Source organism: Mya arenaria, chromosome 17 (assembly GCF_026914265.1).
Source record: "Mya arenaria isolate MELC-2E11 chromosome 17, ASM2691426v1".
NCBI lineage: Eukaryota > Metazoa > Mollusca > Bivalvia > Myida > Myidae > Mya > Mya arenaria.
In genome coordinates this window covers 48,308,274-48,333,921 of record NC_069138.1, presented here as the reverse complement: position 1 = coordinate 48,333,921, position 25,648 = coordinate 48,308,274, and the positions used below count along the sequence as shown (strand labels likewise).

The 25,648-nt window shown below is 39.2% G+C and overlaps 1 protein-coding gene and 1 long non-coding RNA gene across 2 annotated transcripts; both read left to right on the top strand.

The window, feature by feature from the left end:
* Positions 1–4,166: 4,166 nt before the first annotated feature.
* On the top strand, positions 4,167–6,074 carry LOC128224196 (uncharacterized). Its single transcript, XR_008259452.1, has 3 exons — positions 4,167–4,220; positions 5,506–5,659; positions 5,972–6,074. It is a non-coding gene; the product is annotated as an uncharacterized LOC128224196 (long non-coding RNA).
* Positions 6,075–6,654: 580 nt separating this feature from the next.
* LOC128224188 (uncharacterized) lies at positions 6,655–22,258 on the top strand. The gene is made up of 14 exons (XM_052933939.1): positions 6,655–6,691; positions 7,013–7,057; positions 7,184–7,225; positions 7,770–7,916; positions 13,698–13,972; positions 14,206–14,329; positions 14,804–14,898; positions 16,076–16,144; positions 16,376–16,440; positions 17,404–17,450; positions 18,062–18,174; positions 18,411–18,482; positions 21,235–21,388; positions 22,145–22,258. The coding sequence occupies exons 1-14, from the start codon at positions 6,667–6,669 to the stop codon at positions 22,213–22,215; spliced, it is 1,344 nt and encodes a 447-aa protein (XP_052789899.1). The 5' UTR covers positions 6,655–6,666; the 3' UTR covers positions 22,216–22,258.
* Positions 22,259–25,648: the final 3,390 nt, after the last annotated feature.

The following is a 25,648-nucleotide window of genomic DNA, read 5'->3' as shown; positions in this document are numbered from 1 at the left end:
GACTACGTGGTTTCGTTGATCCTATCACGGGGGCCGCCACACTATGGTCCACGCAGGCTCTTCAAGTACCGTCCTTAAATAATGATGTGGAGTAGACTACGTTATTTCGTTGATCCTATCACGGGGGCCGCCACACTATGGTCCACGCAGGCACTTCAAGGACCGTCCTAAACATAATGATGTGGAGTAGACTACGTTGTTTCGTTGATCCTATCACGGGGGCCGCCACACTATGGTCCACGCAGACTCTTCAAGTACCGTCCTTAAATAATGATGTGGAGTAGACTACGTTATTTCGTTGATCCTATCACGGGGGCCGCCACACTATGGTCCACGCAGGCACTTCAAGGACCGTCCTAAACATAATGATGTGGAGTAGACTACGTTATCTCGTTGATCCTATCACGGGGGCCGCCACACTATGGTCCACGCAGGCACTTCAAGGACCGTCCTAAAATAATGATGTGGAGTAGACTACGTTGTTTCGTTGATCCTATCACGGGGGCCGCCACACTATGGTCCACGCAGGCACTTCAAGGACCGTCCTAAAATAATGATGTGGAGTAGACTACGTTGTTTCGTTGATCCTATCATTGGGGCCGCCACACTATGGTCCACGCAGGCTCTTCAAGGACCGTCCTAAAATAATGTTGTGGAGTAGACTACGTGGTTTCGTTGATCCTATCACGGGGGCCGCCACACTATGGTCCACGCAGGCTCTTCAAGGACCGTCCTAAAATAATGATGTGGAGTAGACTACGTTGTTTCGTTGATCCTATCACGGGGGCCGCCACACTATGGTCCACGCAGGCTCTTCAAGTACCGTCCTAAAATAATGATGTGGAGTAGACTACGTTATTTCGTTGATCCTATCACGGGGGCCGCCACACTATGGTCCACGCAGGCACTTCAAGGACCGTCCTAAACATAATGATGTGGAGTAGACTACGTTATTTCGTTGATCCTATCACGGGGGCCGCCACACTATGGTCCACGCAGGCACTTCAAGGACCGTCCTAAAATAATGATGTGGAGTAGACTACGTTGTTTCGTTGATCCTATCACGGGGGCCGCCACACTATGGTCCACGCAGGCACTTCAAGGACCGTCCTAAAATAATGATGTGGAGTAGACTACGTTATTTCGTTGATCCTATCACGGGGGCCGCCACACTATGGTCCACGCAGGCTCTTCAAGGACCGTCCTAAAATAATGATGTGGAGTAGACTACGTTGTTTCGTTGATCCTATCACGGGGCCGCCACACTATGGTCCACGCAGGCACTTCAAGGACCGTCCTAAACATAATGATGTGGAGTAGACTACGTTGTTTCGTTGATCCTATCACGGGGGCCGCCACACTATGGTCCACGCAGGCACTTCAAGGACCGTCCTAAACATAATGATGTGGAGTAGACTACGTTGTTTCGTTGATCCTATAACGGGGGCAGCCACACTATGGTCCACGCAGGCACTTCAAGGACCGTCCTAAACATAATGATGTGGAGTAGACTACGTTGTTTCGTTGATCCTATCACGGGGACCGCCACACTATGGTCCACACAGGCTCTTCAAGGACCGTCCTAAACTAATGATGTGGAGTAGACTACGTTGTTTCGTTGATACAATCACGGGGTCCGCCACACTATGGTCCACGCAGGCACTTCAAGGACCGTCCTAAAATAATGATGTGGAGTAGACTACGTTGTTTCGTTGATCCTATCACGGGGGCCGCCACACTATGGTCCACGCAGGCACTTCAAGGACCGTCCTAAAATAATGATGTGGAGTAGACTAAGTTATTTCGTTGATCCTATCACGGGGGCCGCCACACTATGGTCCACGCAGGCTCTTCAAGGACCGTCCTAAACATAATGATGTGGAGTAGACTACGTTGTTTCGTTGATCCTATCACGGGGGCCGCCACACTTTGGTCCACGCAGGCTCTTCAAGGACCGTCCTAAACATAATGATGTGGAGTAGACTACGTTGTTTCGTTGATCCTATCACGGGGGCTTCCACACTATGGTTCACGCAGGCACTTCAAGGACCGTCCTAAACATAATGATGTGGAGTAGACTACGTTGTTTCGTTGATCCTATCACGGGGGCCGCCACACTATGGTCCACGCAGGCACTTCAAGGACCGTCCTAAACATAATGATGTGGAGTAGACTACGTTGTTTCGTTGATCCTATCACGGGGGCCGCCACACTATGGTCCACGCAGGCTCTTCAAGGACCGTTCTAAACAAAATCATGTGGAGTAGACTACGTTGTTTCGTTGATCCTATCACGGGGGCCGCCACACTATGGTCCACGCAGGCTCTTCAAGGACCGTCCTAAAATAATGATGTGGAGTAGACTACGTTGTTTCGTTGATACTATCACGGGGGCCGCCACACTATGGTCCACGCAGGCTCTTCAAGGACTGTCCTAAAATAATGATGTGGAGTAGACTACGTTGTTCCGTTGATCCTATCACGGGGGCCGCCACACTATGGTCCAGGCAGGCACTTCAAGGTCCGTCCTAAAATAATGATGTGGAGTAGACTACGTTGTTCCGTTGATCCTATCACGGGGGCCGCCACACTATGGTCCACGCAGGCACTTCAAGGACCGTCCTAAAATAATGATGTGGAGTAGACTACGTTGTTCCGTTGATCCTATCACGGGTGCCGCCACACTATGGTCCACGCAGGCACTTCAAGGACCGTCCTAAAATAATGATGTGGAGTAGACTACGTTGTTTCGTTGATCCTATCACGGGGGCCGCCACACTATGGTCCACGCAGGCACTTCAAGGACCGTCCTAAACATAATGATGTGGAGTAGACTACGTTGTTTCGTTGATCCTATCACGGGGGCCGCCACACTATGGTCCACACAGGCTCTTCAAGGACCGTCCTAAACATAATGATGTGGAGTAGACTACGTTATTTCGTTGATCCTATCACGGGGGCCGCCACACTATGGTCCACGCAGACACTTCAAGGACCGTCCTAAACATAATGATGTGGAGTAGACTACGTTATTTCGTTGATCCTATCACGGGGGCCGCCACACTATGGTCCACGCAGGCACTTCAAGGACCGTCCTAAACATAATGATGTGGAGTAGACTACGTTATTTCGTTTATCCTATCACGGGGGCCGCCACACTATGGTCCACGCAGGCACTTCAAGGACCGTCCTAAAATAATGATGTGGAGTAGACTACGTTATTTCGTGGATCCTATCACTGGGGCCGCCACACTATGGTCCACGCAGGCACTTCAAGGACCGTCCTAAACATAATGATGTGGAGTAGACTACGTTATTTCGTTGATCCTATCACGGGGGCCGCCACACTATGGTCCACGCAGGCTCTTCAAGGACCGTCCTAAAATAATGATGTGGAGTAGACTACGTTGTTTCGTTGATCCTATCACGGGGGCTGCCACACTATGGTCCACGCAGTCACTTCAAGGACCGTCCAAAAATAATGATGTGGAGTAGACTACGTTGTTTCGTTGATCTATCACGGGGGCCGCCACAATATTGTCCACGCAGGCTCTTCAAGGACCGTCCTAAACATAATGATGTGGCGTCATAACGGGATTGAATTAAAAAACAACACTCATTTCCGTTTTTTCTGATAACAGAAAGGAAAACGTAATTTCTGCAATAGAAGAAATTTATAGATAGGCAGATGCTTAAACAAGTGATTTCTATAGTATTTCTTAAAAAAATCCTTAGTAATGTTTGCTGAAGGTCTGTAATATGTCATACGTGCACTTCTATTTTTGTTTAAATTCATTAAAGTAAGCATTTAGCACAACATAAAAGTTATTTTCAGCTGTTGTGAAACCCAATTCATGTCTCGTCTGCAGTTCAATATCCGCCGCAAACCAAGGTGATGTATTAGGACCAGCCGAATGTCAATCATACGGCCTTCGTGGTGACGACGAGGCAAGTAGACGGTCGTTTTCAGCAGGCTTTTGCTAGCTTACTTTCTTAACACAAGTTTTTACTTAAAGATAATATCGGTAGCGACGAATGTTAGTAAGTTCAAAGACTGAATTGTTAGTTTTTATACTAATTCAAACCGACTTATGACGCTTGCGGTAACTAGCCCTTGATACAGTATTTATTATTAGTCAATTATTGCAGGCATGTTTTGCGGGGAATGTATACCAGGCATATAGCCCCTTAAAATACCGTTACGGATTGGAGCACAGAGAGGTAATTTAGATTTTGACTACATCTTGTATGCACATTTCAGTAATGATTTGATTCTTTTTTGGACTAAGCAGACATGACAATAAATATTAGGCCACTTTTGAAAATGTCAAACCGGATTAAGCCATGCTAAGAGACTGTAACCCTTACTTTAAATACAGAACACAGAGGATGCGAACCGAAATAAGAACTCGAGGTGCCGAACAAAGGATAGATTTTCATGAATATTTCGTAACATGTATAATGGTTTAAATTATGTTTGTTACTGACAAAGCCTGCCCTGACTGACATTTAGTTATTTTATAGTTCGCTTTTATATGTTAACAAATGTATGTGTTAGAAAAGGAAAATGAAGTGACAAAAGAATTGGTATTTATGTATTAATTCTTTTGTGAATTACACACTGGTATTTTGCATGATGTTATCCGAAATGTATATTGATTGGTCAATATTTATACAATAATAACTACTGACCAATGAAATGAGTCAACTAGTTTAAAGAGAAACTGTGGACAACTTATCCAAGTTTTATAGATCTAACAGTTCTGTAATACATGTGTAATTAAAGTGTATATTTTGCTTCAAGTTGATTTATCATACACTATAATAAAACGAGTTGAATTGGCGATTCAATAAATAACTGCGGCATATAAAACGCCGATCAATATGAATATATAAAAAATGAACAATTTGAAAATGCTGCCTTCCCATAATTTAATGTTCAATAATATTATCAACCATAATGGATGTCTCCTTAAAATAGATTATCTGCAGTTGCTGTAATGTTATTTAACTTAAACAACTTAAATGATTTTTTTAGTATATCTATTTATAATTTGTTGAATCAAAAGAGTCCGTTTTCTGTACAAGCATGGCCGCTTCGATCTACACACTCTACAAATAACGAATCCGAACTGAACTGTATCATAATAATAATAATAGTGTAATGGGTGTATAATTGTGTACAATGACTAGATATTTATGTTTGAAAATGTATCGATAGACTATCTGCAGTAACTGTAATATTATTTAACTTAAACAACTTAAATGTGTTTTTAGTATATCTATTTATAATTTGTTGAATCAAAAGAGTCCGTTTTCTAGTTAGAAACCAGTTCTGGCGTCCATATGGAGAGGCAAGGGAAACTCACGACCTCATAGGTAAGAGAGAGATACCTTTGACAGAGGACCGGTCGCTTTGCTTTGACAGAGGACCGGTCGCTTTGCTTTGACAGAGGACCGGTCGCTTTGCTTTGTTGTGGTTATAATGAAGGGTTTACGTTTCCAGATGTGCAAATTATTGATGCAAAGGGTTTTCGCACACATGGATAGTTGTCAAGGTCACGAAGGAGAAGAAGGGTGTCGTTTGGTGCCAGAGAGCGCGTGCCAGGTCTGCTGTACTGACGATGGCTGTAATTATGGTTCGTGCCAGGAAATTAGAGGTAATGGTTGTTTTCTATCCTATCATTTCAGCACTAGTAAAGAATTTCACTTGTATCAATAGTTTAATTAACATATGGCTTCTAATGCATTTAATATTACACTGCTGCAGCATATTAATGTAATGGACTTTCAACTCTGACGTACTTGACCGAACATTAATCCTTAAAATGTATAAATGTTATATACAACATATTGGTCATGTTATCTCGATATATTATAATAAACGTGTAAGTCCACTGCAAGAAAACCCAACTTCAATCGACATGACGTTTTGTACATTGACAATTTGGCATTATCTTTTTTGTTTTCAGAGAACCTTTTCCGACTGTACAAGCATGGCCGCTTCGATCTACACACTCTACAAATAACGAAACCGAACTGAACTGTATCATAATAATGATAGTGTAATGGGTGTATAATTGTGTACAATGACTAGATATTTATGTTTGAAAATATATCGATAGATTATCTGCAGTTACTAAAATTATTTAACTTAAACAACAAATATATTTTTAAATAAATTAAGAGTGAAACTATCACGTGATTTGTACGTCACATGTTAACATATATTTGCCGGACAGGTTCAATTTGAACTGATAATTTTCATTGGCATAGCAATAGCCATTTGATATGCAGGCACATGAGTAAGGGGTTTCGGGGGCATGCCCCTCACTCCTCTATCGGGAAAAAATGAAAGCGTAGATTGCAAAAATTCCGTTTTGAGCGGAGAAAAATATCGAAAAAAAAAGACTTTCGGGTAGTTAATCCAAATCAATTAAAAATAAATACAAAAAATATATTTCGTCACTGATTTGTCGTTCAGTCATTGAAATTCATAACACTGAACATAGTACATTTGTATTAACGTTGAAATCAAATAAAGATGTGTTACAGTTGTTGGATTATAAATATAGATAGAAGCTCGAATCAAATGACGCATCCCTTGTCGAAGACTTCTTATCGCTGTGACCTATTTATTTCACCTGTCATTGTTGGAACATCATAAATGATTGCAATAATGTGGCAAACATGTAAGTTTCTTTCAGTTTACGAATATTTACCAACTTTACAATGTTAAAAGAAAGCTTGATTAAAACAAAACCATAAACAAAACAGATGTATGTAGCTTAGTTTGATAAAAACAAAAACAAAAAAGGTATATGTAGCATAGCTAGGTTCATACGAATTATTATCAGAAAACTGGACCAAGACTGTAGTCAAACAAGCGCTTAGAATTGATCGAAATTGTAAACAAATTTTAACTATATCAATTATTTTGTATATTGAATAATGAACAGGTTTAGATTGTTTATATTATTTATATTTTAGTAACTACATGTATTTCTTTACAGGGCTTACTGTTTTGTGGAACTGTTTACTGGTCTTACCGTTTGCAGGTATGATTCAATTATTATGGAATTAACTTATTTAGGAGTATATCTTAGCTGTTGTGTTTATGTTTGTGGTTTGGTATCTTAAAACAACATGAGTAACCGATAAATTTGTTCTTTTCGCTCTTGTAGGTCATACTATGGCTGCTACCGGACAGCAGAATTGTTATTCAAGTAAGTAAAAATTCATTAACACACATAATATTTCTTAACCATAACTAGATAACCTGTTAGCGCCTAAATCTGGAATGCATTTTTGGCTAAGTGGTTACACGAATTTTCGTATAAAGTTAACCAGTTAGTATGTTACGTATTAAGTGGCATTCGAGCCCATAACTAGATAACATGTTAGCGCCTGAATCTGGAATGAATATATACTATTATATAGCTAAGTGGTAACATGAATTTTATGACATTAACTAGTTAGTACGTTACTTATTAAGTGGAAATCGCAAACCATAACTAGTTAAAATGTAAGTGTTGTACAGCTAAAAAAGGTAAAATGTAAAATGTGGCTGTTCTTGGCACTTTCAAGCCTGTTTTTTTAGTCATATTTTTTTTAACTTACCAAAAAGGTAACTCGAATATTATCTAGACAGCTAGATAATTATCGCGGAAATTAAGTGGTTTATACGAAACTATTCGCGAACGTTAACAGGTTATCTTTCGGCAGTTATATGCCACCATAATAATGAGTATCTTTATGTGTATTATTCAGCTCTTGACTGCAACTTTGAGTCCAATTCGCTGTGCAGTTGGATAAATGTTCAAAGTAACGACGATTTTGATTGGACGCTGCACAAATTAACCACACCTTCTGACAACACCGGGCCGAACGCTGATCACACACATGGTAACTCACAAGGTTAGTATCACAATTGTTCTTCAATTTTGAATCTTTGTTATTTCAAAGTAACAATTTCGGCATCCACTGGTTCCAGCCGGTCCAGTAACAAACTCGCCCTAGTCAATTTTGGTTTGTCAGATTGTCCAAGTGAGAAACACGCCTTAGTCCATTTCGGCTGATTCAGATTGGTCAAGTGAGAAACACGCTCTAGTCCACTTCGGCTGGTTCAGATTGGCCAAGTGATAAACTCGCCCTAGTCCACTTCGGCAGGTTCAAATTGGCCAAGTGAGAAACTCGCCCTAGTCCACTTCGGCTGGTTCAGATTGGCCAAGTGAGAAACACGCTCCAGTCCATTTCGGCTAGTTCAGATTGGCCAAGTGAGGAACACGCTCTAGTCCACTGCGGCTGGCTCAGATTGGCCAAGTGGGAAACACGCTATAGTAAATTTCGGCTTGTCAGAATGGCCAAGTGAGAGACACGCCCTAGTCCATTACGGCTGGTGCTGATTGGCAAAGTGAGGAACTCGCCAACGTCCATATCGGCTGGTTCAGATTGGCCAAGTGAGAAACACCCCCTAGTCTATTTCGGCTGGTTCAGAATGGCCAAGTGGGAAACACGCTCTAGTCCACTTCGGCTGGCTCAGATTGGCCAAGTGGGAAACTCGCTCTAGTCCACTTCGGCTGGCTCAGATTGGCCAAGTGAGAAACACGCTCTGGTCCACTTCGGCTGGTTCAGATTGGCCAAGTGAGAAACACGCTCTAGTCCACTTCGGCTGGCTCAGATTGGCCAAGTGAGAAACACGCTCTAGTCCACTTCGGCTGGTTCTGATTGGCCAAGTGAGAAACACGCTCTAGTCCACTTCGGCTGGTTCTGATTGGCCAAGTGAAAAACACGCTTTAGTCCACTTCGGCTGGCTCAGATTGGCCAAGTGAGAAACACGCTCTAGTCCACTTCGGCTGGCTCAGATTGGCCAAGTGAGATACACGCTCTAGTCCACTTCGGCTGGTTCTGATTGACCAAGTGAGAAACTCGCCCTAGTCCATTTCGGCTTGTCAGATTGTCCAAGTGAGAAACTCGCCCTAGTCCATTTCGGCTGGTTCAGATTGGCCAAGTGAGAAACACGCTCTAGTCCACTTCGGCTGGCTCAGATTGGCCAAGTGGGAAACACGCCATAGTCCATTTCGGCTTGTCAGACTGGCCAAGTGAGAGACACGCCCTAGTCCATTTCGGCTGGTGCTGATTGACCAAGTGATAAATTCGCCATAGTCCATATCGGCTGGTTCAGACTGACCAAGTGAGAGACATGCCCTAGTCCATTTCGGCTGGTGCTGATTGGCCAAGTGAGAAATTCGCCAACGTCCATATCGGCTGGTTCAGATCGGCCAAGTGAGAAACACGCTCAAGTCCACTTCGGCTGGCTCATAATGGCCAAGTGAGAAACTCGCCCTAGTCCACTTCGGCTGGTTCAGATTGGCCAAGTGAGAAACACGCACCAGTCCATTTCGGCTGGTTCAGATTGGCCAAGTGAGGAACACGCTCTAGTCCACTGCGGCTGGCTCAGATTGGCCAAGTGGGAAACACGCCATAGTAAATTTCGGCTTGTCAGAATGGCCAAGTGAGAGACATGCCCTAGTCCATTACGGCTGGTGCTGATTGGCCAAGTGAGAAATTCGCCAACGTCCATATCGGCTGGTTCAGATCGGCCAAGTGAGAAACACGCTCAAGTCCACTTCGGCTGGCTCATAATGGCCAAGTGAGAAACTCGCCCTAGTCCACTTCGGCTGGTTCAGATTGGCCAAGTGAGAAACACGCTCTAGTCCACTTCGGCTGGCTCAGATTGGCCAAGTGAGAAACACGCTCTAGTCCACTTCGGCTGGCTCAGATTGGCCAAGTGAGAAACACGCTCTAGTCCACTTCGGCTGGTTCTGATTGGCCAAGTGAGAAACACGCTCTAGTCCACTTCGGCTGGTTCAGATTGGCCAAGTGAAAAATCGCCGAAGTCCATATCGACTGGTTCTGATTGGCCAAGTGAGAAAAACGCTCTAGTCCACTTCGGCTGGCTCAGATTGGCCAAGTGAGAAACACGCTCTAGTCCACTTCGGCTGGTTCTGATTGGCCAAGTGAGAAACTCGCCCTAGTCCATTTCGGCTTGTCAGATTGTCCAAGTGAGAAACACGCCCCAGTCCATTTCGGCTGGTTCAGATTGGCCAAGTGAGAAACTCGCCCTAGTCCATTTCGGCTGGTTCTTATTGGCCAAGTGAGAAACTCGCCTTAGTCCACTTCGGCTGGTTCTGATTGACCAAGTGAGAAACACGCTCTAGTCCACTTCGGCTGGCTCAGATTGGCCAAGTGAGAAACACACTCTAGTCCACTTCGGCTGGTTCAGATTGGCCAAGTGAGAAACACGCTCTAGTCCACTTCGGCTGGCTCAGATTGGCCAAGTGAGAAACACGCTCTAGTCCACTTCGGCTGGTTCTGATTGGCCAAGTGAGAAACTCGCCCTAGTCCATTTCGGCTTGTCAGATTGTCCAAGTGAGAAACTCGCCCTAGTCCATTTCGGCTTGACAGATTGTCTAAGTGAGAAACTCGCCCTAGTCCATTTCGGCTGGTTCAGATTGGCCAAGTGAGAAACACGCTCTAGTCCACTTCGGCTGGTTCAGATTGGTAAAGTGAAAAACTCAACCTAGTCCACTTCTGCTGGCTCAGATTGGCCAAGTGAGAAACACGCTCTAGTCCACTTCGGCTGGCTCAGATTGACCAAGTGAGAAACTCGCCCTAGTCCATTTCGGCTTGTCAGATTGGCCAAGTGAGAAACACACCCTAGTCAATTTCGGCTGGTTCAGACTGGCCAAGTGAGAAACTCTCCCTAGTCTATTTCGACTTGTCAGATTGGCCAAGTGAGAAACTCGCCCTAGTCCATTTCGGCTTGTCAGATTGGCCAAGTGACAAACCCGCCCTATTTCATTTCGGCTTGTCAGATTGGCAAAGTGAGAAACACGCTCTAGTCCACTTCGGCTGGCTCAGATTGGCCAAGTGAGAAACACGCTCTAGTCCACTTCGGCTTGTCAGATTGGCCAAGTGAGAAACACGCTCTAGTCCATTTCGGCTTGTCAGATTGGCCAAGTGAGAAACTCGCCCTAGTCCATTTCGGCTTGTCAGATTGGCCAAGTGAGGAACACGCCGTTGTCCATTTTGGCTTGTCAGAATGACCAAGTGAGAGACACTCCCTAGTCCATTTCGGCTGGCGCTGATTGGAAAAGTGAGAAACTCGCCAAAGTCCATATTGGCTGGTTCAGATTGGCCAAGTGAGAAACACGCTCTAGTTCACTTCGGCTGGTTTAGATTGGCCAAGTGAAAACTCGCCGAAGTCCATATCGGCTGGTTCTGATTGGCCAAGTGAGAAAAACGCTCTAGTCCACTTCGGCTGGCTCAGATTGGCCAAGTGAGAAACACACTCTAGTCCACTTAGGCTGGTTCTGATTGGCCAAGTGAGAAACTTGCCCTAGTCCATTTTGGCTTGTCAGATTGTCCAAGTGCGAAACACGCCCCAGTCCATTTCGGCTGGTTCAGATTGGCCAAGTGAGAAACTCGCCCTAGTCCATTTCGGCTGGTTCTTATTGGCCAAGTGAGAAACTCGCCCTATTCCACTTCGGCTGGTTCTGATTGGCCAAGTGAGAAACACGCTTTAGTCCACTTCGGCTGGCTCAGATTGGCCAAGTGAGAAACACGCTCTAGTCCACTTCGGCTGGTTCAGATTGGCCAAGTGAGAAACACGCTCTAGTCCACTTCGGCTGGCTCAGATTGGCCAAGTGAGAAACACGCTCTAGTCCACTTCGGCTGGTTCTGATTGGCCAAGTGAGAAACACGCTCTAGTCCACTTCGGCTGGTTCTGATTGGCCAAGTGAAAAACACGCTTTAGTCCACTTCGGCTGGCTCAGATTGGCCAAGTGAGAAACACGCTCTAGTCCACTTCGGCTGGCTCAGATTGGCCAAGTGAGATACACGCTCTAGTCCACTTCGGCTGGTTCTGATTGACCAAGTGAGAAACTCGCCCTAGTCCATTTCGGCTTGTCAGATTGTCCAAGTGAGAAACTCGCCCTAGTCCATTTCGGCTGGTTCAGATTGGCCAAGTGAGAAACACGCTCTAGTCCACTTCGGCTGATTCAGATTGGTAAAGTGAAAAACTCAACCTAGTCCACTTCTGCTGGCTCAGATTGGCCAAGTGAGAAACACGCTCTAGTCCACTTCGGCTGGCTCAGATTGACCAAGTGAAAAACTCGCCCTAGTCCATTTCGGCTTGTCAGATTGGCCAAGTGAGAAACACGCCCTAGTCAATTTGGGCTGGTTCAGATTGGCCAAGTGAGAAACTCGCCCTAGTCTATTTCGACTTGTCAGATTGGCCAAGTGAGAAACTTGCCCTAGTCCATTTCGGCTTGTCAGATTGGCCAAGTGAGAAACCCGCCCTATTCCATTTCGGCTTGTCAGATTGGCCAAGTGAGAATCACGCCTTAGTCCATTTCGGCTGGTTCAAAACGGTCCAATCACAAACTCGCCCTAATAGATTTCGGCCCGGTTCTTTACGGCCTGGTGATTTTTTTTCGGCCTATTCTCAGATAAACGATATGATATTTTTTATTAAATTAAGCAAACTAAACAACTTGTGTTGAACATGTCCATTTTTGTAATATTTTCATAAACAAGGATTTTATTTTGTACATGTATTTCATGCTTGTATTTTTGTGACAATACTATAATGTAAAACAAAATATCTGGACAGTCTTGGCTAAATTTTAGTTTGGGGTGCTCTGATGCGATGTTTCATACGTCCATTCATTTAATGCATTTACACAATTTATTCCATTATACAAATGATAACAATGGTTGGATCAGGCCAGAATTGTTACTAAGCCGAATAGACCTTATACCATAATAATCAAAATTCCGATATTATGTAAAAAAAATAGCCTATATATGCATATTTAAAGGTCAATCAATGATGGAAGCTTGCTTAAAATTAATTGTTTGACTATTTATATTTTATCAAACATTTGTTTTTCGTTCGAAAGGCTATCAAAATAGTAGCATGTTGTTTCACAAATTTGGGGAAATTAAATATGAAAAAAATCTAAGCGGCTTACTTATTGGTGCTGTTTAGATCATTATTAATCAGGGCAATCCGAGAACCTCGGCTATTTTCCACCGAAAGCAACCTCATATGTATGCAGGCGTATTAGTACAAGTAGTTCGTAAAATAATAATTATAATACTAATAATTGATTGTATTGTTTTTTAATGTATAATTTGTATTTCTAAATTCAAATGGACCCCATTCGGAATGGATTATTGCAAAAATAATTAAGAATCTTTAGAAGTAAAGTCCTTAGACTTAACTGCTAAATTGAAATACATTGCGATCTACTTGCAGCGCAGTCAAATGTAAAGAATTCTTACATTGTAAACCGTCTATATACATCCGAGGCTGTTTTTTGGTGACTGAGGTGTACGATTGATTCCGTAGCTAACTTTCGTTTTTAAAGGCAACTATATGGTCGCAGGCTCAATTCCCCGCCGCACCACTTAACAAATACTAAACGTCGTCCCGGAGGGTCGTTAAAAGAGGGCCCGTGTGACAGTGCTATACACTGGTGCACGATAATGAAGCAGGGTAGCTTTAACCAGGTTAACATTCTGTCTGTGTACATAAAATGACTAACAATCTTACCGGAGCATTCGCCTAATGGGCAAGGCCCGACTGCGAGTATAAATAAGTTTACACACCACCAAAGCCTTTTGTTGCAGGTACATACATCTATATCGAAAGCAGTGCACCGCGATTAAGTGGCGAGGCTGCGACGCTTCAAAGTCAAGTCGTGAAACCACACGGTAGGGGATCGGTAACGCTTACCTTCTGGTACAATATGTACGGAAACAGCATAGGGCAGCTAAGCGTGTATGTCCTGCCAACCATCAACATGACGTCATTTCCTGGTATCCGGGTTTGGTCGTTGTCTGGCGACCAAGGGAAGGCCTGGCACCATGCCAACATCACCTTCGATTATACAGGCGAATTCCATGTAACAATTGTATTTTTCATTGTACAAAAAAAAACTAAATATAAACATTTACTTCTAGAGATCAGTTGATAACAATATAGTAAAAATATCAAAGTGTGTTTGTAATTAATTCACTTGTTTTCATTAACAATTTATTATTGTATGTGCAAGAAGGGAATAAAACATAATACTTTAGACAACACACTTATAATATAATTTAATATCTTGCAACCTTTTTTCTTAAAAACTAACAGGTGCTGATTGAAGGGACAGTAGGAAATGGATATTTGGGTGACATTGCCATCGACGACCTAACCTTCAGTGGTAACTGTATTGACCCAACACATTTGACAACCCGTACAGTATCTACAACAACAGGTAGTGTTTACAGGTAGTGTTTACAGGTAGTGTTTACAGGTAGTGTTTACAGGTAGTGTTTACAGGTAGTGTTTATGCAACAAACAAAACACGTGCATTGTGTATTCAATACATGAAACATATTTGGTACGCCACACATACAACCGATTCTTATGCTAAAACTATAACTATTTTGTTATGTGGCAATCAAAATTAACGCTTAATAATATTTCAGATAAAAACAAAGATGTATCTGTTAAATGCATTTTATGCTTTATGCCACAAATAAAACAAATAAATGGTATTTTTTTCACAAATATAAACCAATGGTGTTGTCCGGAAATAAAAGCAATGATTTAAGCTACAGATAATACCAATGCATAACAATACAAAACAAAAAAATGGTTTATTTCAATTCTTTGTGGCAACCCCAACAATCCATAATTAATATAAAGCTGGAATGATACGAACAACACGTTTGATTCCTTTGGTCAGCGTTTCCACCACAGTATGCCCTCAACTGTAGTGTGTGTAGCAACGCCACAGACCTTGGACAGTGTAGCTGGACGCTGTGTGACCTGCGAGTTGAGGTACACATTAGTGTGTGTTTTTTTTCTTTCCAACTAAAACAGTAGACGTCATAAATATCTAGTAAACATTTAAAAAGAACCTGTTCAGAATGATTCTGATTCCTTTGGTATAAGAAACAGTGTTTTTCGAGCAGGATTCCAATTAAAATATCAAAGATGTCTTATTATAGAACGAAATTCCGAAGCCAAGAGAAATTTTGCTGGATGATGTACGATTAGGATTACAAAATTATGCATACAAGAAGAAAGTTTATTCAAAGAAATATATATCACACAATACATATTTGAAATAGGCCAACATGACCCGTGATCAAATCAATGTAATACAATGACTTATATATACATGTATGGCGGAACAGATTGATTGACTCTATTTATATATTCACAGATTTAACAACTATATTCATATAATTTAATATAATTGTCTTTATCGGTTATGAGTTATAACTTAAATACATATCTATCAACCGTATGACTTATGCACAACACTACAATGATACCATGAATTTTGATAAGCAATTCTCGTTACTACTGTACTCATTATCTACAAATAACTTCAATAATGTTTTGCTAGTTTGGACTAAGTTTTTAACAGAAAGATAGGCTATGGAATACCAAAATCAGGCTTGTACGTACAAATATGTATGGTTGTCATCGATACCGGTTAATGTGTGTCAACTTATTCCGAATAATTTATTAATCTGTTGTATTTCATATATACACTCTACGTCTAGCATAAAGAGTACCGTTATTCAAATACAATGTAACCGTACACTAAGTCGTGTTTACACTCATTCTTAATTTTCTTAATTCAAAAGCATGATATATGTATGCTGATAAGTTTCCAGCTTATCAAAAAGATCTAAGATATGTTCTACGGAAATATTAGTGAAATGAAATAAGTATCTCTTCAACTTGAAAATAGCTTTTAGCACTTAGCCAGCTAATGTCTTGCATGTATTTTGAAACGAACCACCAGGCGTGAAAACAATACCCAGATAACAATATTTGTTAACAATCTCAATATTCCCACCCTCATAACGGAAGTTCAAATCATTAGGCAGTCTACCGCCTTTTCTAAACACAACTATCTTTGTTTTATCTCTATTAACAATTAATTTCCAGCGTTTACAGTATTGCTCCAGAATATACATGTACTATCATTATTTATTTTCAGGAATGCTACACAGAGCAAGTGTTGACAAGCCATGACATAATGTATATGGCTGGCTGCCAACCGTTACAGGTATGCGTTATACGATATACGATGTATGTAATATCTTTCCCAACAAAAATGATTGTTTTCTGACGAATTTTACCTGAAGCTAGATATTTTACAGAGGACAGCCCTCATTCTCTAAGTTGAGTTGCAAGATTATTTTATTTTTAGCTGGTCGAATGCCAACGATGATAATAATTTATTTCTTTTATAAACATACATAGCATATAACATTTGATGGCATGTGTCTCAATTCAGCAATGCCAGGGCACAGCTTCACTCATTGGAAAACGACAGACTAAGGACACCGTAATATGTTCCAGGTATACGCATGTTGTTCAGAGTGTCATACTTTTATGGTTGTGATGATTTAAACTGACTCCCTCATTTTTTGTAAAATGAACTTTTTTGGGGTGACGAAATAAAGTGTGGCAACTCATTAGGTGTATTAAAACTAAGATACCTACGTATAAAATCCTTCTACTTTTGGTATATGCTCAAATAGTGCCTTTTAAGTTCACGATTATAGCGTTAGTAACGCGATTCAACAAACCGTTTTGATGTTATGTTATCCTTATGGTTGCGTATGAGTCCTTGTGGGCGTGAGATTTTGGTGTTAGTTTTCTAACTTTTCATTGACTGTACCGGCGTGGGTTCGCACCCCACTTAAACCAGAAAATTATCTTATACTTTGAGTGATTTTTTTTCTACAATTTCGGTTTGAACGAGTAAAATATTATTAATACAAGTGTTTTCAGATAAATATATGGTGCCAAAATATGAGCAGGTCCTTTTAATTACTATGGAATAAAAGCGTTAATTTTTCAACAATAATCTGTTCATTTCATTGTTCATATTGACTGACATATAAACATTAAACCGATAAAGACTGAGAGAGACCTTATGGTATAGACATCCGCCTCTCGCAAAAGCGGTTGTGGGTTCGATTCCCACTACGGGTACTGTCTTATTGCCTCTCAAAGCGGACACCAGTACTGCTTTTTACATAGATAACAACTCGAGCGTTCTTTTAAAGCCTATCAGGTGTTGTAAAAGAAATTAGATAAACTACGCAATGAAGTATAAGTAAGTGTTTGTTGGCCGTGATCAGACCCATTTATTTTAGTGAATGAGCACTCAATTCGTTATTGGTTGTCATGAATTAAATCGGCTGATTTAGACAGCGAGTGCTTCTAAAGATAAAATATATGTTCGAACATGTTATATGAATTTGAATATTTGTGTCTTGATATGAAACTGAAAAAAATATATTTGCCTCATCGCAGATGTTGCCGGTCAGATGGCTGTAACAGTCGTTTGTGTGGTATAAGACGTACGTATTAGACACTCTCATCTTTGAAATTGTTATTTGCTGTATGTTGGTTATTAGCATATTCAAGAAGTTTACATAGCCGACGAAGCAGTATCGTTGCAGTGGTGTCCTCATCCTTATCCTAGGGAATATGTGTCATGTAAACATTTCAAGGGATCTTCCTCAATCCGTTATAGATAAATAGATATATTTATTTCAGTAAGGAATGCACATACATGGACATTTAAAATAAACAACATGTATAGTAAATAACATTATATATACATGATATTATCAATAGCCATGACAGGCACACCGAACCAAGGATGACACAAAAAAGAGAAAACTCTTATTTCCATTGTGGTCCTTTGGCTGCACTCTCACAGATATACCAATTTTTACAACTTTTTTTTTTATTTTTTGTCTTGGAAAGAGCAAATTTTGCGTAAATATCTGCAAACCAATGATATATGATTGCTGAAACTTGAAAAATCAGATCGTAGATTTTCATATAACCGTTCGAAAATTATGGCTTTAACCGTTAGTAACGGTTTAAGAAAAATGCATAAAACATCAATTTTTGAACGTAACTTCGAGTCGAACCCTTTGTACAACAAAAACGTTATTTTCAGCTCACGTGAACCCCCATTCCTGTCTTGCCTGCAGTTCAATATCCACCGCACAGCAAGGTGATGTTCTAGATCCAGCGAAATGTACAACATACGGTGTTTGTGACTACAACGAGGCAAGTAGATTGACGTTTTCAGAACACATTCCGTGTATTTTTTCTTTGAAATTTTTTGCCTAGTTTTAATATCGGTGGTAATCGAAATGAGTTTGTTCCAAGATTATTATTTGTATAGGTTTAATTTTTCAAATCAGTCCCTCACATGTATATGTATTTTGCCTACATCTATCAATCTAATAATTTGCGATAACTAGCTGATGATCTTATTTATTATTGTAAGTCACTAATTTCAGGCATGTTTTGCGGGGACTGAGTACCAGGCATATAGCCCCTTAAAATACCGTTACGGATGTGAGCACAAAGAGGTAATAAAGATTATTTTGCATGGCTACATCTTTTTTTGCAAACTCAACTGATGATTTCGATTCTTTTTCCTAATCAAACTGACTTGTCAGTATTTTTTTTATACTTTGCGACTTTTGAAATTCCCCATCCCGATCAATCCGTGACAATCGGAATGTAAATGTAAACCACTGAAAATAAACAGAAAACATACGATCAGAACAGACCGATATCTCAAGTGATCAGATGTTTCGAAAATTCCTGAGATGTGATTAAGCCAAGCCTCGTTCTTTTCGTTCCTGGTAAACATAAATAGACTACCGACTGAATATCAAAAGGGTAGGTTTAATTACCTAATCACGCGATATTTATTTCTGGAATATATATGTTATCACTTGAGAAATAGGCAGGGAAGTTTTTCATATGCCCAAACTGAGACAGATACTCCCTGTTGGTAAAATAAATTCCTACGTTTTTTTTTATATTTTATTTTTAATACTTGTTTAAGAATAATAATTTACTAAAACAAAATTGAAAAAAGAAGGTAACTAGAATAGCTATTATTTTCTTTAGGTTGCGTCCATCAAGCTTAAAAACAATGACCAAACTGGAATATTTGCCTTGTTTCGTGGAATTGCCAGTTTGGCCATTGTGCTTAAAATTGAATTGGCGCAATAAAAACAACGCATTTTTGAACAGGGTTGTTTCAACCCTGTTCAGTGTAGCCACAAACTCGACATTCACAACAGAAAATTCCTATTAATAGTTACAAATGTCGCCAGCCGATTTACCACCAAAAATATAGTTTGAGAAAGTGCAGACTATATTAATTGCAAGTTATGTTTTAAATAACCGAGGTAGATTTGACAAAGCAAGAAGCAATCATAACGCAATATCTATTTAAATAATTTAATCTGTTGAACTTAGATAAAGATAACATTAAAGAAGTATCCCTGCACCAAAAGATGAATGAACATCGAAACGTAAACAAAGAATTACTATCCACTCTAAGCGCATCATTCAATCACGTGACACAATGATGAAGCCAAGTGAATTTACAGTCGAAGAGAGATAATACTGTAATGAGATAATGCAGTAAGTTTATCAGATTTCTCTGCCTTGCCTTTGTAAAGAAGAAGCGGGAAATCCAAGCTTGATTGATTGTCGTGCACATTTGAAGTCTACAGAAATGTTTGTTTTACTTTGTTTTAGAAAACTTGATTGTAGTATTAATTTGCATTTGTAGTCTTTTGTGTTTGTCTTGGGTTAGCAATGGATTGGAATGATCATTATTGCATTCAGCTGCATTTATTTAGTTTTGTCATGTATTTTTACGACATCAGCAGATTTTGTATTTAAACCGAGAATGGTAGTTCCGTGAGATTCGTTTAGCCTCTTTCCATATACTAATATATGTGGGTTTGGTTAATGATGATAACATGCATAGATAACAGAAGTCACCATGGGAGTACGAGGGAGTAGGAGTGTTTGATTCCATAAATCAGTAAGTTCCATGTCAATGATTTGTTTTATGATGAACTGTGTTGTTGTTGTTTTTGTTGTTGTAATCGCTTGTATTATATGTGTGTTTTATATGTTTTAGCCATTTAATTTAATCTGCCACTGCACACGATTAAATCGTACCTGGTATAAGATATAAGATGTTAACTTATAAACATGTTATTATTCATTATCTTATGGTTGTTTATATTTATATTTTCATGACGCTCCGATATTATATCTACCTTCGATAATGTTGAATATAGAGATATTGAAGAACACTGACAAACACAGTCTGTGTTTGTTGTTTGAATTTTAACTGCTACATATGGTAACCTGGACATATAGACCCACTCTCGCTTAGGAATTACAAATGTATTCTCATCTTAAAACCTGGAATGACCTAGAAAGCAAAAAATGGTCTCATTGATCTCAATTATCACACAGTTTCCCTGGTTAAAACATCACGTGATAGCCCACGTGGGAATAACAAACGTGCTAAAGTGCTGACGAGTAACCTGACGATATAGAAATAGAAGAGAGTTGCTGACCATATAGACAATGCAGAAAAAAAAGTTTTGAAATTAAAGATTTTATGCTAACTTTATATGATGTATATATATATCTACAATTGTTTGAAATTATTTAATTTTTCATCATTTTAATTAAGAAACCATTTCTCTTTAATCTGTTTCATTTTCGAAGTTGTTTTGTGAATAACAAGGCAAAACATAGGCAAACTCTTTCTAATGAGTAAAGTTTGATTAGTATATATATATATATACTCATATGTAACACCATATGATGGAGTTCTGCTCGGATTGGTTACGTTCTCCATCATTGTTTGCCTTCTTACACAGCGACATTAATTTTATTGTCAATAAAATATTAATTTTTCATTTACCATCATGCTTCAATAAACCTGGGGCGATCCCTATGGTTGTTTTACACGACGACTTACTCACCCGTCACTGTGCAACATATCAGCACCTTATTAATACAAACATGATCGTAAATCATAATGGTGAAAACCCGTTTAAAACCCTGTTCATACAGCGCTATCAGCGCTTTGATAGTACTTCTGGTTACACTTGCATTAGTTTGAATTACTGTATTGTCCGTTTCCTGGTTAACAACCAGTACTGGTTGCCCCTTTGAGGGATCAGAGGAGCCCATGACATCATGGGTTAGAGGAGGGGGCGGGGGCACCTTTATCACAAGACCACTCGCATTGCAATAATAATGTGGTAATGAAGGTTATACATATGTTTCCAGATGTGCAAACTATTGATGCAAAGGGTTTTCGCACACATGGATAGTTGTCATGGTCACGAAGGAGAGGAAGGGTGTCGTTTGGTGCCAGAGAGCGCTTGTCAGGTCTGTTGTACTGACGATGGCTGTAATTATGGTTCGTGCCAGGAAATTAGAGGTAATGGTTGTTTTAATTCATATTAATGTCAGATTTACAGACACCAATTGACATAAAGTGTATCGTACGCCCTTAGGTTATTTTGTGAAGTGTATGATACACATTGGTTTCATTGCATTATAAAACACTTCGCTCGTTAACGGAGATCACTGCGTAGAAGTTCAAATGATTCTACACCGGTTCAGTTAGACTGGTATCCTACGTTACTTTGCGTTTTTTTTTCTTTTCGTATTTTGGGAAAAGGGAATGAGGGTACTAGGCTAGACTTTGTGGCCGCTGTAAATCAATTGTACGCCATTGAAAACAATTTTAATTCGTACCGAAACAAACAAATCTTTGATTTGATTTCGTAATTTGCACACTTCAAAGGTATCCGATGAGCAATGATATGATTTTTTTTTGGATTCGTGGTAAACTCATATTATTTTAATATCATTGGAAAAAGTTTGCTATGTAGAACATTCATTAAACAAAAATGTAGCATTAGTAAAGTCATATACTTGCATGAATAATTAAAAAAATATTTTGCGTTAAATACATTTAGTAGTACACCGTTCGCAGCATATTATTGTAATGAACTTTCTATACTCATGAAAGAAAATGAACAGTTATCCTTGAAATGCATAAATGATGTATACACTATATCGGCCATGCTTATTAAGTCTTGAACTATTGTAGGTAGGCATCGAGACAGCACAGTGTTATACTTGCATTGGCATGACTTTCTGACGACTGGAATTACTTTTTCGTTTTCAGAGAACCTCTACCGACTCTACAAGCATGGCCGCTTCGATTTACACACTCTGAAAATAACGAATCCGAAGTGAATTGTATCAAATAAATTGTGTTGTTTACATAAAAGGTGATACATTGAACACCATAACCATATGTTTCATTAATTATATGCAGAAGTGTACATACTGCCAGACAGGTTCGATTTCCTCGAAGTTCTTTTCCCAAAAGCTGTACAATATGTCATAATTGCAGAATGGTAGTGGGTTGGTAAACATGCAATTATAGTACATGTAGTACAATTAAATTTAAACTATAAGCATGAATACATTTATAAATAAATTAACAGTAAAAATACCACGTAAATTAAACATCACATGTCAACAGAAATGTGATGGGTATTTCGGACATATTTCTGCCGGATAGATTCAATCTGGATTTATATATTTGCCCGGATACTATTTAATGCGACACAATTAAGTGCAAGATGAGCACTTAGTGAGCTGGTATATGCGGGTACGTCCTTACAAAAAAAACTAGCGTGTAGTAAAAGCATGAAAGTGTGACAATTGTAATATAAATGTCAAACCTTTTGCTACTTTTAAATGGTCGCAATGACGTCTTGTATACGCATGCATATTTTTTTATATGGTCTAAATACGCTTGCTGTTGTAGCAAAATTTAATTTTTGGAAAAAGCTCCAAACATGAGCGAAATACCAGTACAACTTTTACATAATTCTTCAACCCACGTGATATCTAGGTAAATATATAGAACCCAGACTATTTGGCAACCATACTATGACTCAACGCACAACCATACAAAACAATAAAATTAATATACACTTTGTATCAAAGCACTATCCGATCTTCAAGTATTCTCCCACAGGTTGTTTCATTTGAATGGAATTCATGCGTAGAGAATGGGTAGAGTTTATACTCATTTTTATTATAAAAACGTGATGTTTAGGCCCTGCAGGAGTGTAAATCGGGCAATATCACCTTTAATTACAGTCGAAATAAACCACAAAAATATAAACTGCAATGACTATTAAAATCACCGTCAAATCATTTTCCATATTTCTATATGTGAAACTTATACTTCTATTATAGATTTTTACAAAATATAACAGAACCGATGATCACCATCAACACCCATACTCTAACGTAATCTACCCCTGTGAGTTGAGATTATTAAAACACAGGAGTTCGTATTTGTATACACAACATCCCTCTCCTTCTATAGTGTAATACTATCATGTATTACAATAATATAATCTGTTCCTAATCCTTTCACATTTCATTATTTACATGGAACATCAAATTATTTGCTTTGTCCGAAAATAGTTCTAAATTAAGAAACCTTATTCCCACATCTTTTATTCAAGATTTTTCTCATACTAGAAACTATTCATGCAACCATCAAACACAGCAATGTTGTATATCAAAGTTAACAAATGCGTAGTACTAGTATTATCAACACAATCAATTTAAAAACGGCGTCTCATTATCAAGTGTGCATTAGAAACCTGATACAATTAATTACATGGATATAAGTGTTTGGTATACACCCAAGATATATATCGCTTTCCCAGAAAACAAGCTAAAAGAAAACTGAATATACACAGACGCTTGGCTACCAAAATCAGTTCAAAATAAAGTCTTTAATGCTCTCGGGTAATCTTTTCAATCTAACAGGTCGAGAACGAACATTTGTAGCTGTGCAATTTTCAATAACCAAACAAATTTGCTTTTGGGAATGGGGAAAATCAACATTTTTAAAATTGTCCGATATTTCAGATGGCATTGGTTATGGCACTGAGATTTGCTCTCATTGAATTTCTGAACATACGTGATATTTCTCTGTTTCTCCATTTTCATCTTGAATAACCACACTATTTCCTGATCTATAAATAGCAAGTACTTCCTTAACAACGCAACAAGTAATCCCTTAACAACTACCCACATAACAAGTACTTCCTTAACAAGTACTTCATTAACAAGTACTTCCTTAACAAGTAATCCCTTAACAACTACCCGCATAACAAGTACTTCCTTAACAAGTACTTCATTAACAAGTACTTCCTTAACAAGTAATCCCTTAACAACTACCCACATAACAAGTACTTCCTTAACAAGTACTTCATTAACAAGTACTTCCTTAACAAGTAATCCCTTAACAACTACCCACATAACAAGTACTTCCTTAACAAGTACTTCATTAACAAGTACTTCCTTAACAAGTAATCCCTTAACAACTACCCACATAACAAGTACTTCCTTAACAAGTACTTCATTAACAAGTACTTCATTAACAACTACCCACATAACAAGTACTTCATTAACAAGTACTTCATTAACAAGTACTTCCTAAACAAGTACTTCCTTAACAAGTAATCCCTTAACAAGTACTTCCTTAACAAGTACTTCCTTAACAAGTACTTCATTAACAAGTACTTCATTAACAAGTACTTCATTAACAACTACCCACATAACAAGTACTTCATTAACAAGTACTTCATTAACAAGTACTTCCTTAACAAGTACTTCCTTAACAAGTAATCCCTTAACAACTACCCACATAACAAGTACTTCCTTAACAAGTAATTCCTTAACAACTACCCACATAACAAGTACTTCCTTAACAAGTAATCCCTTAACAACTACCCACATAACAAGTACTTCCTTAACAAGTACTTCCTTAACAACTACCCACATAACAAGTACTTCCTTAACAAGTACTTCCTTAACAAGTACTTCATTAACAAGTACTTCCTTAACAAGTACTTCATTAACAAGTACTTCCTTAACAAGTAATCCCTTAACAACTACCCACATAACAAGTACTTCCTTAACAAGTACTTCCTTAACAAGTAATCCCTTAACAACTACCCACATAACAAGTACTTCATTAACAAGTAATTCCTTAACAACTACCCACATAACAAGTACTTCATTAACAAGTAATTCCTTAACAAGTAATCCCTTAACAACTACCCACATAACAAGTACTTCCTTAACAAGTAATTCCTTAACAACTACCCACATAACATGTACTTCATTAACAAGTAATTCCTTAACAAGTAATCCCTTAACAACTACCCACATAACAAGTACTTCCTTAACAAGTACTTCCTTAACAAGTAATCCCTTAACAACTACCCACATAACAAGTACTTCATTAACAAGTACTTCATTAACAAGTAATCCCTTAACAAGTAATCCCTTAACAACTACCCACATAACAAGTACTTCCTTAACAAGTCCTTCCTTAACAAGTAATCCCTTAACAACTACCCAGATAACAAGTACTTCCTTAACAAGTAATTCCTTAACAACTATCCACATAACAAGTACTTCATTAACAAGTAATTCCTTAACAAGTTATCCCTTAACAAGTAATCCCTTAACAACTACCCACATAACAAGTACTTCCTTAACAAGTAATTCCTTAACAACTACCCACATAACAAGTACTTCCTTAACAAGTCCTTCCTTAACAAGTAATCCCTTAACACCTACCCACATA